Raw genomic sequence first — 16,668 nt, 5'->3', positions numbered from 1 at the left:
CAGCATCATTCTGCACCATCCCCAACAGATCCCTTATGTCTCAGTCCTAGGTGAGGACTTGCTGTTTTGCAAATGGACCATTTTCTCTCTCTCTCCTTTGCCTCTGCAAGGTGATTCCTTCAACTGACCATTTGCTCCTTGTCTGCCCATGGTATTTCCACTAGCTCTTCAAGATGAGCTCATTCTCTAACACCTCCAGGCAACAGTGAGGGAGCCCAAGCTGAGTTCAGAGTCATTTGCAGTGGTGCCTTCTCCTGTGTGTCCTCAGGACCCTGTCCTTCCCTCCATCAAGGCACTTGCCACACAGCATTTCAATTTTTGTTGTACATGCCTGTCTCCTCCACTACACTGTAAGCTCCTTGAAAGGAGGAGCTGTATTTATTTTTGTATCTCCAGGCCAACCATAGTACCTGTTGTTTGGTAGTTGTTCCATAAATTGCTGTGGAATAAAGGAGTTTTAATCATTTTCCTTCACTTCTGGAAACTTTGCTCAAGCAAAGTTATTTTTCCTCTTTCTGTATTTTAAACTTCTTTCCCTTGAGTCTAATGCATCTTTAAGTCAAACAACAAAAACACTTTCTCCATTTTAGCCCCACGTTGTTGAAAGGAGAGTCCAATCATTGCTTTAAACCCTTAACTTCCTGTTGATTTTTCAACTCACTGAAATTTGACTTTCACCTCATCACTCCAATGAAATTTGCTCTTGCCAGTGACACCAACGGTGCTGCAAAAGTCATTCTTTTCTTAGCTGCAGAAGTCATTCTTTATCCTTAAGCGACTACTTTTCAGGATTTCACATTGCTGATCTCTCCCTTTCCCTTGAAAATCTTGGCTTTTATGACATAATTTCCCTTGGTTTATAACATCTCTGAACACTAATCAGCCAGTCCAGCCTCCTTTGCTTAAATGTTGGGTGTCCCGACAAAGCCCTTAATAAGTCTGTTGTTTTCTTCTTCCTGAGTGATTTCATCTAATTCCACAATTTCAGTCACCATCTATGTACATGAGCCCAAATTTTGACCTCTCAAAGTCTATTTCCAACTTATAGTAACTTCTATGACTCAATACTCTCACACTTTACATTAAAACTTAAAAGTGAATTGTTTCAAACTTGGCCTCTTTTATATCTCCTATCTTTGTGAGTCAGCAGTAAAGTCAGGGTAGAATTAAGGACATTGACTAATTACAGTCCTTCTCCAGGTTTCTATATTAGACTATGTTTAATAAATTTCAAGGAAAAAAAATTAACCTTTATGTGAATTACAAGTTAGCTTTTGGATTAGTTATCTATTGTTACATAAGAAATTATCACACACTTAGCAGCTTAAAACAGCATGTATTTATTATCTCAAAGTTTCCGTGGGTCAGGAGTCCAAGCATAGCTTAGCTGGGTCCTCCGTTCAGAGTGTCGCAAAGCTACAATCAAGGTGCGGCTGGGGCTAGGCTCTTATTTGAGTCTCAGGATTCCCTTTCAAGCTCACTGCTTGTGGCAAAATTCATTTCCTTGAAGCTGTAGAACTCATGGCAGCTTATTAAAGGCCAGTGGGAGAGAGTCTCTGACTTGTTCACCCTCTTTCCAAGGGCTCAGTTGATTACATCAGGCCCACACAGGCTCATTTCCTCTCAATTAACTCAAAGTCAGCTGATTAAGGACCTTAATTACATCTGCAAAATTTCTTCACCATTGCCATGTAGTGTAACACAATCATGGGAGAGACTATCCTATCCCTTTTGCCACATTCTATTAGTCAAAAGCAAGTTACAGGTCCCACCACATTCAGGAGGAGGAAGTTACACTACGGTCATTGGGAGTTATTGGGAGTCATCCTAGAATTCTGCCTACCACAGCTTAATTTTTTAAAAAAATTATGGGTCATGGCAAAAAACAGTAAATGTTTGTAATTTGGAGGTATTAAAATGTTGAATACAAAGAAGAAAAGTATAGAACTTAAAAATCTCAAAGTAATGGAATCAGCACATATTTTGAAGATGGAGAAAATGGTTTTCTACGCTTATTTAAGCTCACACTTACTGCCTTGGGCAGGAGATACTTCCAAGTATCTAAACTTTAAATCATATTATATGAACCTGAAAGGAATACTCAAATACTCAAATAAGGAGTTCTAAAGGACAGACGCTTAATTACATAATTGGCTTAATGAGAACCATTTTACCACATGTTATTCTCATTGGTATTAGGAGAGGATAAATGTAATTATTTATCTGTCAGAAGGTGGTTTTCCTCAGTGTCCATCAATTTGACTTTTCCTTGTAGGGTTTTGTTTTTGTTTTTGTTTCTTCTCTTTTAATAGTTTTGACAGACCGTTTTTCATCAGAAGTACCTAATCTTTCCTCAGGAGAGGCAGTTCGGATACCTTTTAAAGCTGTTTCCTTACAATGTACAATGACAGAAGTTTCTAGATCCCTACCCTCCTGTTTCTGGTTCCATACCACCTGTAGCTCCTTTTCCAGTATGCCTCTCACAGATGTTCTGCAGTTAACGCAAGTGCCATTAGGATCTGAAACGTACTCAGGGTCCTGTTACTTTTAGGTCCTGCTTCCTGGGGAAAACTCTCCCACTGGTATTGAGTAAAGAACAGCATGACGTGGTGAATGAACCTCTTTTCCGTGACATTGGCAGTGATAGTGCAATGCCCACTGTATACAACTGGTGTGAGATCGGCTTGTAAATCCCTACAGATATGTGGTTACTTCCCTACTTTCTCTCTCTTTTGCTTGGGCGACTGCCACGTTGATACATTGGAGCCACTCTTCTGCATTCTTCTCATCCTTGGCCTTGAACACATAGGTTTTATTGTCTGTGAAGATTTCAAAAGCCCGAGGGAGAGAGCGGTCCCTGCGTTTCTTGGCCACAACTTTCACACTCTGTACTTTGCTGAGTTCTATTGGGGAGTCATCAGGGTCGTCTTTCTGAAATGTATGGGAAGGAAAGAACATGAGCTGGCTCCCAGAGGATGGAAGATCTCCTCAAGAATTTTCCAAGGCGATCAGAACCCTTTCACTTCAGGTGGCTTAAGATCTTTGTTATTTTGGGTGCTAAGCCTCAAAGAGTCATTAGAACAACTGAAGGAGTGAGCAAATGGCCTTTTGTTGTAGTACTGGAAGTTGGAACAAAATAGCCAATTTATAGAAAATTATTACACAGTAGGACCGGAAAAAATACATAATTCATATTTCTTTGATTTTATGTCATTTTCCACTGATATTAACACTGTATTAATAGAGCAAAATGCAGCACTACAATTTGGGGTACAATTAACTCAGAATTTGAGATAATTTTGGAGGCTTGAAATTGAATTTTCCTTTGTGTTACCTCTGAGACAAAGGTATTAATTGAATAAACAATGCTCCAATGTTTGAGTAGATCAAACTGTTTTTGAAATTCTCTGGAGGTATGGAAGCATGATTTGTCTACAAACATTAAGGGAAGGAATATTTGATGATGTTACATTTTCTTTGCATTAAGGCAGATGCTGAAGGATCTCTGTAACACCAGGGTCATCGTGATGGGATTGCATGAATATTTTTAAGGAATTCAGATTCTTCTTTAAAGAAAGTTCATGTCTTTTACAGCCCTGAGTCCACTTTGTCTACTGGAGACAATGTACCTGTGGTTGAGAATCTTGCCGACTCTCTCTTCCCGCTTCCCCTTTCACAATAATCTTTCTCTCAGTTTGCAATGGAAAGACATCTTTTTCACTCATCTCAAACTTTCTATGGTGTATTATCCAACTTGGAAAAATCTCAGGAGCATCAAACAAAAAGCGCAATTCAAAATACTGATGTCAGGGAAGTGTCCTTCAACCAAGGCATTTCTAATTACATGACACTTTTTAATGTTTAATAGCTATTTACTACATTTGGTACTACACTTATGGCTTCTCATAAGTATAAAATTTATCACTCATAAGTGATATAATTTTAAAAAGTTAGTAATAAAAAATCTTAACACTTAGAGACTGATGGTCACAAGAAAGTAAAATCATTACATTTCAGCACATATACATGGTTTTACTGCAGTGAAAAATGATAGGGTGATCAGGATGAAATGCTATGGGAATGTTAGAACAAAAATATAATTTCAAAGAAAAAAACAATGTAAACACTTCCACTAAAAAGAGATAATTTATCTATTTTTTGAAATGAATGGCGTTAGGTGCCAAATTGCTATGGTATTTTTTTCTATTGGTTACATTTAAAGGAGAGATGTGCCTTTTAAATATTAAAATGACAATATTTACAATTCAAGAGAAACTACAGTCTGTGCAACTGTTTAAAATTACGATAAAAGTGTTTTTGCAACTTAAAATGCCGTAAGGTATTATACAGATTGTGCAAAATTCTTTCAGGATAAAATTTGAAGTCATCTGTACTAGATAATACTTTGTGAGCTTAATTTGGTTTATAGAAAGTATCTGACACTTATAAAATTGTATTTTTTGAATTAGCTTATAGTATAGAAATTGATACATGTAGGAACTGAACAAGAGAAACATGTTACTAGTGGACAGTGAATCAACTAAGAAACAGACAGGAAGTCTAAGGATACTGTTGCCTAGCTGTTAGGTGGAGATTAATACCTTAAGAATGCAAAAGTGAAAAATAACATGATAATCTTTTAGTTCTTATTCTAAAATGCACATTTCTTCTCATTTACAGGAAAGGCCCTTTATGACGTGGCTGAAGATTCAGCTGGACTGCTGACCACTGCAAAGTTACTGTGTCCCTGGGGATGAGAGGGATTTTGCTATGGTCTTCATGCTATATTATATTTCCCAATTCTTGAGCCAAAATGTCCTGTCAAATTTCTGGAATGTCAGACCATTATTTCCTGATAAAGACGTTAAACAAATTAGCCAATTCTCTAAACTTTATTAAAAAGCTCCGAATCAAGAAGTATAAAGGTCATTATTGGAGTTCAGGAAAACCACTCTATGCACTAGCTCTTCTTTGTCTCAAGGGAGCAAAAAAATCACTACATCTTAACTTTTGATTTCTTTAATAAAAAGAGGAGATTAAAATAGTTATTTAAATGCATTAAAAATGCCATTTCAACGTGAATCTATGCTAAAAAAAGTTTCCTTAAACCTCCAATAACTGTCAAAATTGAACACACCATCATACTTCCTGTTCAAAAAGACCTCAGCTACAGAAAAGTGTATTATATTTTATAAAACATGCAGATGAAGAAAGTAATATGAGTTCAAATCGGGTGTCACCAAAACGTTTTTTTTTTTTCACATTCAAAAAGTTAATGTGAAGTCTTATTAACGAAAAGAGCATTGATCAGAATTTGTCATAATTCAGATAATACTATACTTAATGCCTGTTGTGTAATAAGTTCAAACAAATTTTGTAATGAGCACTTGAAAGATGTAGTGCCTGTGCACTTAGTGAATTGTAATTTTTAAGTAATTTAACCTTCTCATTTATTTTTATTTATTTATTTTTTAACCTTCTCATTTATTAATTCAGACACAGTTTGACTTGCCACTGACCCTGCATTTTAAGTTTACATAAGAAGTAGGGCAGTGTACTCATTTGAGGACATTCTTTGGTGTCACACTGCCTGAGCCTGACTTCAGTTTTACCCCTTCTCACCTTTTTAAAAAAAATAAAGATATGTTCCATAAAAGAGTTTGGCAGTCAAAGAAAAGCATCACACTTCCTAAAAACACAAGCATTCTTCTTCCCCTAGTCTACAGAGAAAATTGCAAAAAATAAGGAAAAACAAAACCAACATCAGCAACAAACACCCACCAGTATACACCACATTAGCATGTATACTTCAGCAAGTAAGTGAAGGCAGCACTCCATCCCTGAATGATGACTCTTTCCTTGAACAAGCCAATCCGTCTCTTTGGGCCTCAGTTTCTCCGTGTATAAGATGGCAATAACAAAAGTGCTGACCTCAAAGGATTATTCTGAGGATTGTTGGAGGCAATCCAGCGTGGCATGTGGTAAGCACTGATAAGCTATTATTATTATATCTCAAAATGGCCAAGAAATAGGTCAAGACTTCATGCTCCCTGATCCTCAATGAAGAGAATTTAATGATAAATAAAACTGATGTGAAAAGAAAGGGATAACTTTGTATAGTTGATTGGAATAGAACGCTTTTTCAGACGATTCCCTCTGAAAATTCAGAATACAGATATTTACTGAGCATCCTACTTCAGATTGAAAATCATATGAAATGAATATGTATTAATTCCCTGAGAATTCTGTTCTATTCATTAACTGACTATTAAATGAATGAAAGATAGTAATATTTTTCTCTAATCAGAATTGAACTTGGTATAAAGTACTTAAAATGAATCAGCCTTTGTTTCTTCCTCCCTCCCTACTGTCCCCCTTCCTCACGCCCCCACCTCCAAATATAACCTCTAGTTATAAAAGAAGTCAGAGTCAACATCATAAGCCACACATTTATGTAGGCAATCCACAAGGAAACAGAAGGCACCGCGTTCAAGTTGAGATCCCCTGGTAGACCCTCTACGGTTCGTCTTCTAAAACTTAAGTCAACAAAAAAACCCTCCCATAATAAACTGAAGAGGGACAGTGAACCAACTAATGTAGGAATGAACAGAATAGATAGTCAAAGGGGCATATGTAATAAAATGACCCTGTAAAATTGTAAAATGGAGAAGAAATAATTATTGGTATTTTGACTCAAGGCAAAATGCCTAGCTGGTTGGCAGAGATCAAGACCTTAAAAACCAAGTGTAAAGGTGGCAAAGGGACTTACAGACTTTCCTTTTTGAAACAGAAGTTGATTTCCAGCCAGTGTAAAATAACGGGTTTTCCACCTTTTGATGAACTTCCATCTGACTTGCTTCTCTTTAAGTTTTCCTTCTATGAGAGGCTGGCCGTCTTGATTTACAACTGTTGAAGGTAACAGAACAATCAGCCATTTATTTTCCATTATTTATTTGGCAAGTGATCAAAAGTCAGAATTATACAGTGAACCAGAACCAAGTAAATATATTTGGAAAGTGGGCTAATAAATGATGAATTTGGTTAACCTTTCCCCCCTTTTCCCTGAAAGAATGCACAATTTAGATACGATAATGAGAAAGTGTTGAAAGCCCTTACTCAGATTCGCGAAAGGAATATAGTTCACAAAAAGAGCATCTGGTTAGCAATTTTTAAGGTTCAAGCTTTCTGTGCTTCCTAAATCCTTCGTTTCATTGTATTCTTCCTGCATGAACTGCTTAGAAATACAGCTTTATAATCACAAACCAAGAATATTTAGCTATTTGGCAGCAAGAGTCAATGTAGTGTTCCAAAAGATGTGTTTGTCTGAATCCTCAACAGCTGCAAAGGCAAATTTACTCAACTCTTCTGAACATATTTCCACTGCCTGGAACACACTTTACCTCCACTCTCTATATTCGAATCTTCAGTTAGTCAAAAACCAATCATCTTATGTTTCAACTCAAACATTGCTTCCTCTGGGAGATCTTCCCCAAACCCAGACCCAAGTGAGTCAGCCTGCTATATGTTCTCATAGCACTCAGAGTGTTTCTTTATCAGGCATCATCATTGGCAGGTGGTTATTGGGTTTTACCTCATTAATGTCTTTCTTTCCCATTCAACAGAAAGCTCTTTTTTTGTTCACTGTTGTTACACCAGGCATCTAACATAGTGCCTGGCAAATAGTACATAGTCTATACATATTTGTGGAATGAATGGATTCATTTAACATTGAAGTAGCATGTGTATGATTACACATTACCAGAGAATTCGATGATCCATTATGATGACAGAAGTTTAGATGTTGAACTGAAGAATTTCATTTGTTTTACCAACTCCACAAGATTCACTCTTCAAATTCACGTGAAAGCATCTGATTTCAGGGTGGTATGACAAAACTTACTTATATACATTTATGTTCAATTTTCAGAGCACCTTGGAAGTGATGAAAGTTGTTCTATCACTGTGTAATCTGGACATCACCTCTTTGACCACATGACACAACTTATCCTTCCCATCCTACCATCTTTTTAAATATAAGTCAAATAACTGATGATTTCTAATGTAGGTCAAATAGACAGAGGGTTTGCCCACCTTGACAGCACTGTCAGGTTAAGAATGATGAAATGTATAGTTTTTATAAACAAAGTTCTATTAAAGTTAACTTGGTGTTTTTCCTTTCTTGTCTGATGACTAGTTAGTTGGATGGTCCATTGTCAATCCTGAATTAAGGCTAATAACTGGAACAACACATGAAATACATTGTCAGATAGGGATAGGGTTATGATGAAGAGACAATAGGGAGTGAGTGACTTGGGGGTTGGTGCACAAGCATGTAAGTGGTCAGGAAAGAGCATGGACATTCAAGGTGACATCTGAACTGAGGTATCAGTGATGAGAAGCGTCTCCTATTTTCTGGGACACTTCATGGTGGCTTGGATGATGCATAGTAGAGGGCAGGGAAAGCGGAAACTTAAGAATCATTGACAATCAGTTTGAAGAAAATTATCTCAGTGTTCAGCTTTGATTTACTAGGAGTCATCTGATGTAGACCTTTCTTAAAGCTAGTTGCTCTTTGTAAAATTAAATTTGCCATCAACACAGTGCTTGCTTTCTTTGTGTGGCAGCTAAATACATGGGACACCATGTCTTCCCCAAGTGCTATTCAACCTAGAGGACAGGGAAAGTTTGCTCACAGTGTGCTCCCAGTGTTGGCCTAGGCCAGGGTTTCCATGAATGACTACTAACACATGCTGTTGAGTTATGAAGGGCGCAGCAGCCAGTCTGGGAAGAGGAGGGGAAGAACCAAGAGGAGATGGAAGAGAAAACAAACAAACTAACTAAAAAAACCAAGGAAATACCCAAGCCAAATTTTTTTTCTAATACATCCATTTCCCATGCTTTTGAATTAGAAAAAAACCTGCTAATCTAATTGTAATGTTCAAAGATTTTTTGAGTAAGATTTCAGAAGAGTTAGATTTGATTTAACTACTATTTTCTGACTATCAAAGAGGAAACAATAATAGCTCCTACCTATCAGCTTTACAAAGCTGTTGAGAGATGAAAAATCAAAATAAAGAAATTAATCTTAGGACACTATGTCAGTAGCAAAGAACTCCCCCACCCTCTGCTCCCTATTCTCATTAAGGAATTTACTTCACCAACTGTAACCATATTGCTTTCTTGCCTTGGTTTTAGTGGTAAGGTGATTTAATATAACTCAATGTTATTTAGTAACAGTATGCTTTTTTCCAGTCTTAGTTTTTCATATTTACTCAAAGAAACATTTGAAATAGTCATGATATCTGAGTTGATTTGAAATCATGATTGGTTTAAGTAATATTTAAGTACATAGATCCTTCTGGATCTGACATAGAGAATTAGTTACAAGTTCTTCTAAATGTAGATCCGAATCTCCTCAAGGCAGGACCAAATGTTTCACCTGAAGTGTATGTGACAAAAGTCATATTTGACCAAATAGCTAAAGGAATTGTTTGAGACATGGAGTGGCTGGGATAGCATACCCACAGACCCCTATGCCCATAACAACCGTGAGAGACTCCAGACAGAATGACAGGCTTACTTGAGAAAGAAAGGATGAAGAACGGTGGAGAAATGCTGCTAAGTAAAGACTTTTCATTGTAGTCCAGGGAAAGTGGGTCCCAGGGGAAAAGCCCATGGAAAGGGTTTTAGGAAGGAATGTTAGCAGCACTTTAAACTAGCTGCATGTTAGGGCCCCAATTTAGGCATCACAGTTAGCTGCAAATAATTCGTAAACATCAGGCTACTTGTAGCCATAAGATTGACTTTAAAATAGTTTCAAAAGGCAAAAAAAGAAAGACTTAAATTTTTTTTTCCAGCGGCTATTCCATGTCCAAAAAACAATTTCTTATAATTATGTCTAGCATATGCGTGACCCGCCATGTATCCTTTTAATAGGTCTGTTGCCCATAGCATGTCCTTGTAAGCAATAATTCTCATACGGTATCACGATCTCTTGATGGTCAATCAGGGAACTAATTCTTTTTAAGGATGATCATATTTCACTCGAGAAATAACATGTGTTATGAGACTATGAGGGAATAATCATGCGCATATAGGGTATTTAAATATTTTCTCACTTGCCAGTTAACACATTATTTCATTCACAGAACCACAATTTGGCTAAGACATTCTCTACTGACCTGAATCTGTTCCTTTTTAAAATTATCAGTTGGCTGAAAAAACTATGGAATATTAAACTGAATTCTCTAGTGCAACTGGAACCCAAACTATTACCATAGTTCTTCTGAAGCCCCATTAGAAAGGATTTTTATCAACTTAAAAGTCTTTTGGAATGCTAATACAAATGTTTATACATTAATTGTATTCCTTTTTGTGCACCAAAAGTTGAAAAGATTTTATGTTGATAAAAGATGAAATTTGAAGGTGTTGGTCTTAACATAAAGTTGGTGAATTAAGAGTGAAATAATATCAGATACAGATACCTTAAACCAATAAAGAATATTCCTCTGTTAATCTACCAACCATATCCAATCCAACACATACTTTTGAGCACAAATAAGGTGCAAGGCACTGTGTTTACATCTGAGGGAGTCACAAAGCCCAACTCGGATGGAACTTGAATATCATCTTGTGGGGAGATAAAGCATTTTACAAATTCTACAACTCAATATAAAGTTTGGCAAGTGCCACCAGAGAAGTAAAAGCCAAGATTACAGAACTCAAAGAAAGGAAATTCTACTTCTAACTGGGAGAGGATGACACGAAACCTGGGCTCCCACTGAAGAAGGGAGAAAGGATCTTCTAGGAAGAGTGCAGAGAAGGCCTGAGGTAACAAGAAGGACATGTGAGGGAAGGCACATGAAAAGAAAAACACTTAAAGAAGCTGGAAGAATCAACAAACTCAGAAGCAAGTTCATAAAGCTGTTGCTTTGATCAAAGTCATGGGCTGAAGATGGAGGGTCTGCAGGAAATTCAAGATTTTTTGGTGTAAGATCCCAATTATCAAACAGTCATGGGAGGTCATATTGGACTTCATTTGAGAAGTATTCTGCAAACCAGAAATAGACTCATGAACACAGAAAACAAACTATGGTTACCAAAGGCAAAAGTGGGGGAGAGAGATAAATTAGGAGTTTGGGATTAACAGATACACACTATTATATATAAAATAGATAAACAACAAGGATCTAATATATAGCACAGGGAACTATATTCAAAACCTTGTAATAAGCTATAATGGAAAAGAATCTGAAAATATACATATATATGTATAATATATATATATGAATCACTTTGCTGTGCACCTGAAGCTAACATTGTAAATCAACTATACTTCAATAAAAAATAAAATAAAATAAAACTCTTCTGAAGCCCCATTAGAAAGGACTTTGCTTTTCTTAAGGACTAAGGGTAGGGCCTGTGAAGGTCTAGCAGCACATGCATGAAGCCTCATGGACCCAAGATGGGACCAGCTATGGATCAGGCATGGTCCTGGCAGGAAACAGAGGGCAGATCAAGCTGGGTAATTGAAAGGAGTTAATAAAGGGGCTGTTACACAGATATGGGAAAGGAGTAGGAAAAGCACTATAGTACTCTGAAGCCAGGAACCATGGGGAGGCATAACATCCCTCTCTGGTTGGAAAGGAAAGAAGAGAGAAGAGTTAGGACCCAGAGGGAGACCTGTATGCAGAGTGCTGCTTGACAGGACCTGTGGACTTGGGCGAGGACAGTCAACCTGAAGTAATCAAGCAGGGAGGGAATTGGGAATAAGCAAGCCAGCCTCACTCTGCTCCCTCCCTCTGATCTCTCCTGCCAGAATGTACCTGAAAGTCAGCGGTAAGGAGATTGGAACACCCTGGAGTGACACCCATTCTATACTGGGTGTAGGAAGCAGGAAAGCTTCCTGGAGTAGACGTCTGAGCTGAATTCTGAAGGGCAAGGAGTAGTGATGAAGGTGAAGGGAGGAAGCGTATTCTGAAAAATAAAATCACATGCAAAGGGCTGAGGCTGAGAGAGGGGGCATGAAATGCATTCTAGGAACTGTCACTAATTCTATGTGATGAAAATCTGGTGGGACTTGGAGAGGAAGAAACGAGTGTGAGATTCAAGGAGAGACCAATCCAAAAGACCTTTGGCATCATGCAAAGTGGAAGCTAATGCTTTGTAATGTAACATAATGTAAACTAATTTCTGTAGTCATACAACTCCTCTTATCTCAAGAGCACAAGTTCAATAATTCAAGGTCTCCAACTTGTTTTAAGATTTGTTGCAATTGTGAATATATCTGTAGCCAATTATAATTTAAACATTGTGTGTTGAATGCCATGTTTACTCCTTACTATGATGAATCATACAGGGCTGTACCAAAGACTTTCTCTGGTATAGGCCTATAGTTAATGGGACAGGGCAATGACTTTGGAGCCAGACCTCAGCTGAAGTCCAGAATCTGCTACATAACAGCTGACTGATCTTGTGCAAATTATTTAACTTCACTAAGCTTCAGTTTTCTCCTCTTTAGAGTTGTCATGCTTCACAACAGGGCCGCTATGAATGGTTATGCAGGTTGTTCACTGGATAAGAGCACTTAGCCAAGGGGTGAGTATGGGCTGAAATTCAGCCTGAATTTTGCTGTTTAAGTCATACATCCCCAAATGGACATCATAAAGGCACCCAAAAATGCTGTAAGGGTTAACAGTGGCCTTACTTAACTAAGTCTTGGTACATACTAAGGGATCAACAAATAGTAGCTACTATCATTACATTCATGACCATGATCATGAACATAAAATCATCATCATCTTTTACAGTGATGATGAACAGGTGTTTTGTTTTTTTTTTAAATAAATACCATATCCTAATGGCTTTAGGATAAAACCAGTCTCCCTCCCTCCAATTAAGATTATAATGGAACTTGTATGGAAGTGTTAGGAATAGAGAGAGAATTCAGAGTAGGATGGGAAATCCTTTTAAGGTTCAAGGACTGCCAGCTTTGAACTTGAGATGTGACAGGCAATTCAAAGAGTCCCAAAAGGGAGGTGAACTCTTCTGTTTTTGAGTGATCGATCCATTTATTTACCAAGACTGCCATTTTCAAGCAAATCCAATAATGGATTGGGCTGCCTTGAAGAGTTTTCCACATCATTGGTGGTTGCTCTCTTTTCTTCCAGACGTTCTGTTTGTTCTTAGGACAGAAGATGGTGACTTCTATCCCTGCCCATAACTACTATTCACACTGTACACCGACTTCCATCCAGACTCAAAAATTCCTTATACTGTGTGCTTTTTGGCTTATGCAACTTTTTTCTTGAAAGTATTGCACTGTGCACAAATAATTATGACTGTCATGAATATAATTTGTGATATTTGATTTCTTAGATATTCTTTCCTGGTTATTAAAGACAAATACCTTCAACAGAAAGCATTTTCTGGAAGAAAAATGTAAATCTCAGATATATAGTTTTAAAATAAGAACTGAGGAAAAGTATGTCTTTTAAAAAAATTTCCCTTGAAATCACTGCTTCTGGGAACCACACCTCCTACAGAGTCTGTAGGGAATTTCTTTGTATGTATTGAGAGTCTCAAATTTACTTCAATTCCCTTCCATGGTTTTACTGATTTTCGTGTGTGTGTGCTGGTTCTAATAAAGCCAACTCTGATTACAGAGGAAATGCTTAAAGAAATATTAAGTGAGGAGGAGCCATATTTAGTGGCCTGTCTGTGGTTTCTGAAATCATTAAGGATTGTAATGAATGGCATGTTTCATATGAATATCCAGGCAGTGTTTGGGGGGGGGTCATATTTCCCTATCAGTAGTGAATAAACAATAAGGCATAATCCAGCATTGATTTTGCAACATCTCATAAGATGTGTGGGGTCTAAAATAGGACAAATTCAATTTGACAGCTGCCCTTTAAGGATACTTTGATGTGTGACTGAAATGGCTTCCTTTCTCAATAATTTCACATCCATCAAAACACAGTCTGCTTTCTAGGCTTCTTTATTAATTGTTGAAATAGTGATCTAAAAAAAGCCTCAGAACTATTATTTTATAAGCCTGTAGAGCAATGTTTTCCAACTGTGTTCTGAGGGCCACCTACATTGAAATCACTTGCTGGCTTGTTAAAATGCACATTCTAGGGCACCACCCCAAACCTAATGAATCATAATTTTGGGGTAGGGTGAGGGGCCCTGCATTTTTAACAGGACACCCAGGTGATTCTAATTTAGCTCAAAAACTTCTAGGAAATGATAATAGCTTCATGTTAGATGACAGTACTAGGTCATATAATATCCAAGATAGTAAAACTATAAAAGCAATAGTGGGAAGAAAATTGTCATGACCTTTCTATAAAATTCAAGACTAGGACAGCAGTATAAGATCATATGTGTGTCCTTGGCTTAAGTTAACAGAGTTGTAGAGAAAAATGCTCAGAATCAGTGTTTGTGGGATTTGGCTCATTTATTGTTTCATCAATGAAACAAAAGTTCTAAGGTCACTTGGCAAGAAGGTAACCTGTTTAGTAGTTCTGAGCAGTAAGTATGGTCACCTTTGTGCCTTTATGGGAAGCTATCAAAGAGGACTGGCCCAGACTTGCCCACTAATGAGTGATAGGGACCCGTGGGAAAAGAGAAGAAATGGTGGAAAGGAATGGAGAGAAATGCTCAGTCTTAGACTTGAACTTTAAATAAGAAAGGGGTCCACACTCATTTCCCATGTTGGTCCCGTGTTGTCATCCCATTAATATGATCTCATGGGTAGGTACTGTGGGCAACATCTGGCTATAGGGTTTTAGATAGTTTTAAAAGTCGAGTGCTTTCCCACACTTCCTGAACATTGTAGAAGTTTCCTTAAATGAGGAAAAACAGATCTGACATCCTTGTACCAGATCGGTGATAAGGAGGGTCATCTTGTCTGGGCTGTACAAGTTGAGCTTGTGTTAGCCATTGTTCCACCTGCACAGACATCCTTGGTATTTAAGAGTATTCCAACGTGTGTCTACACTGCGTTTGTGGAATTATTTAACACAAGTTCCGTCTGTTGTGGTTCAACGCTTGGCCTCAAACCTTTTGCCAGTAAATACAAGTTTTACAGTGTCTGCATTGGAAGCTTATCTATAACATATACATCATGACATTTGACATACATACATACACACACACAATGCCTCATTCTCTGTTAAATAAAATGATCTCTCATAGTACTTTTGAAAAGAACTTATTTAAGAAACTACTGTTTACGTGAAGAATAATTTGGCACAAAAGGCACACCGCAAATGCCACCATTTGAATACTTTTTTTTCTCTTAAAATGAATCACTGTGAATTCATTAATTTGTTTTTTTGTCATCACTTGCTTAAGAAAAATTTTGCTAAAAATTTTCTGAGAAGATACAGAATTGGTTGTTCACTTATTTGGTAAATATGTATTGAGTATCTATTGTGTGCTATGGATTGAGGATAGATGGATGAGAGGTGTTCCCTCCAAAGAAATAGTTTACTGGAGGAAACAGACATGAATCAAATATTCACACACAACCCCCCCTTAAGAACCCAAAACAACAACAAAAAACAAGATGACAGGTGTAACAAATGTTATAAGGAGAGGTCCGAAGTCCTCTGAGGACCTTAGCATCAGTCAGGAGGTTATAGAAAGCTTCCCTGAGGCAGTGAATCTGAGTTATAATAGGAAGGCTAAGATCTACATTAATGAGGTGATCGGAAAAGGGCACCCCTAGCAGAAGAACAGCAGATACAAAAGCCTGGTGGCAGGAAGAAGTGTGGTGAGTATAGGAAACTGAAAAGAAGTCCTTCTGGCCAGAGCAGAGAGGAGCAGACAGTATGGGGTACAAGAGGAGGCTGAAGAGGCTGGGAGAGATCATTGCATGTGAGGCTGTCAGGAGTATGATGTGGAGTTTGGGGAGCCACTGTATGGTTTTTTGCAGGGGGTGGTCCCATCAGATTTGTGCTTTGAAGAGGACATTCTGGCTGCAGATCTCTGAGGGAGATCTGAAGGTCCAAGTAGCTGAGTCAGGAGACTATTGCCATTATTTTAGGTAAGAAGTGATGGTAGTTTGCTCTAGGGTGATGGAGGGAGGTAGACAGAGTTGAGAGTAATTGAGAAGGTAAAATCCAGAATACTAGATGAGAGATTAGATAGGCGTGAGGGAGAGGACATTCATTCTGAGTTGATGAAACAGAATGAATGATGATGTATTTATTGAGATGGGGAATGCTGGAAAAAAATCAAATGTTTTTAGGGGCAAGGGTGGGGCATTTACGAGTTTTAATTTAAATAAACTGAGTTTGAGATGACTTTTTTAAAAAAAGTCGTAAGTTGCCAATAGCACTTTATTTTTTCTCTTCAACATCTTGTTCTGCAGTTGAGATGCCTTTGAAGCACCAAGCAGGTGATGGGAGAAGTAAATCTAGAGTTCAGAGGAGGAGCCTGGACTGCAGATACACATTTGGGAGTTGTCTCATGGAAGCGGTTATGGAAGCTGTGGAACCAGTGGAGACTGACCAGGGAGAGAGTTACAGTGAGGGGAAGTGAGATGCTCTAACAGTGAAGAGCTGGATAGAGAAAGGTGGGCCTGGAAAGGAGGCTGAGAAGGAGCACTAAGAGTAGGAGGGAGAGCAGAGGAGTGATTTGTCATGGAAGCTAAAGGCA

The 16,668-nt window shown here is 37.9% G+C and overlaps 1 protein-coding gene across 6 annotated transcripts in view; it reads right to left on the bottom strand.

Annotated features, from left to right (window-relative positions):
• Positions 1–16,668, bottom strand: part of VEPH1 (ventricular zone expressed PH domain containing 1) — a 266,024-nt gene that overhangs the window by 73,086 nt on the left and 176,270 nt on the right. For 4 of the 6 annotated variants that reach the window (XM_045514505.2, XM_045514504.2, XM_010952031.3 and 1 more), the window contains exons 13-14: positions 6,770–6,906; positions 1,317–2,931 (exon numbers count right to left, since the gene is read on the bottom strand). In XM_045514505.2, coding sequence (XP_045370461.1) covers positions 2,695–2,931; positions 6,770–6,906 — 374 coding nt within the window. In that variant the 3' untranslated portion in view covers positions 1,317–2,694. Of the gene's footprint in view, positions 1–1,316; positions 2,932–6,769; positions 6,907–16,668 lie in introns of those variants that run through there. The other 2 variants (XR_012508920.1, XM_045514509.2) reach the window with 1 other exon arrangement.

Source organism: Camelus bactrianus, chromosome 1 (genome assembly GCF_048773025.1).
Source record: "Camelus bactrianus isolate YW-2024 breed Bactrian camel chromosome 1, ASM4877302v1, whole genome shotgun sequence".
Taxonomy (NCBI): Eukaryota; Metazoa; Chordata; class Mammalia; order Artiodactyla; family Camelidae; genus Camelus; species Camelus bactrianus.
Note: the sequence above shows the minus strand (reverse complement) of the source record. Positions and strands in the feature narration are given on the sequence as shown.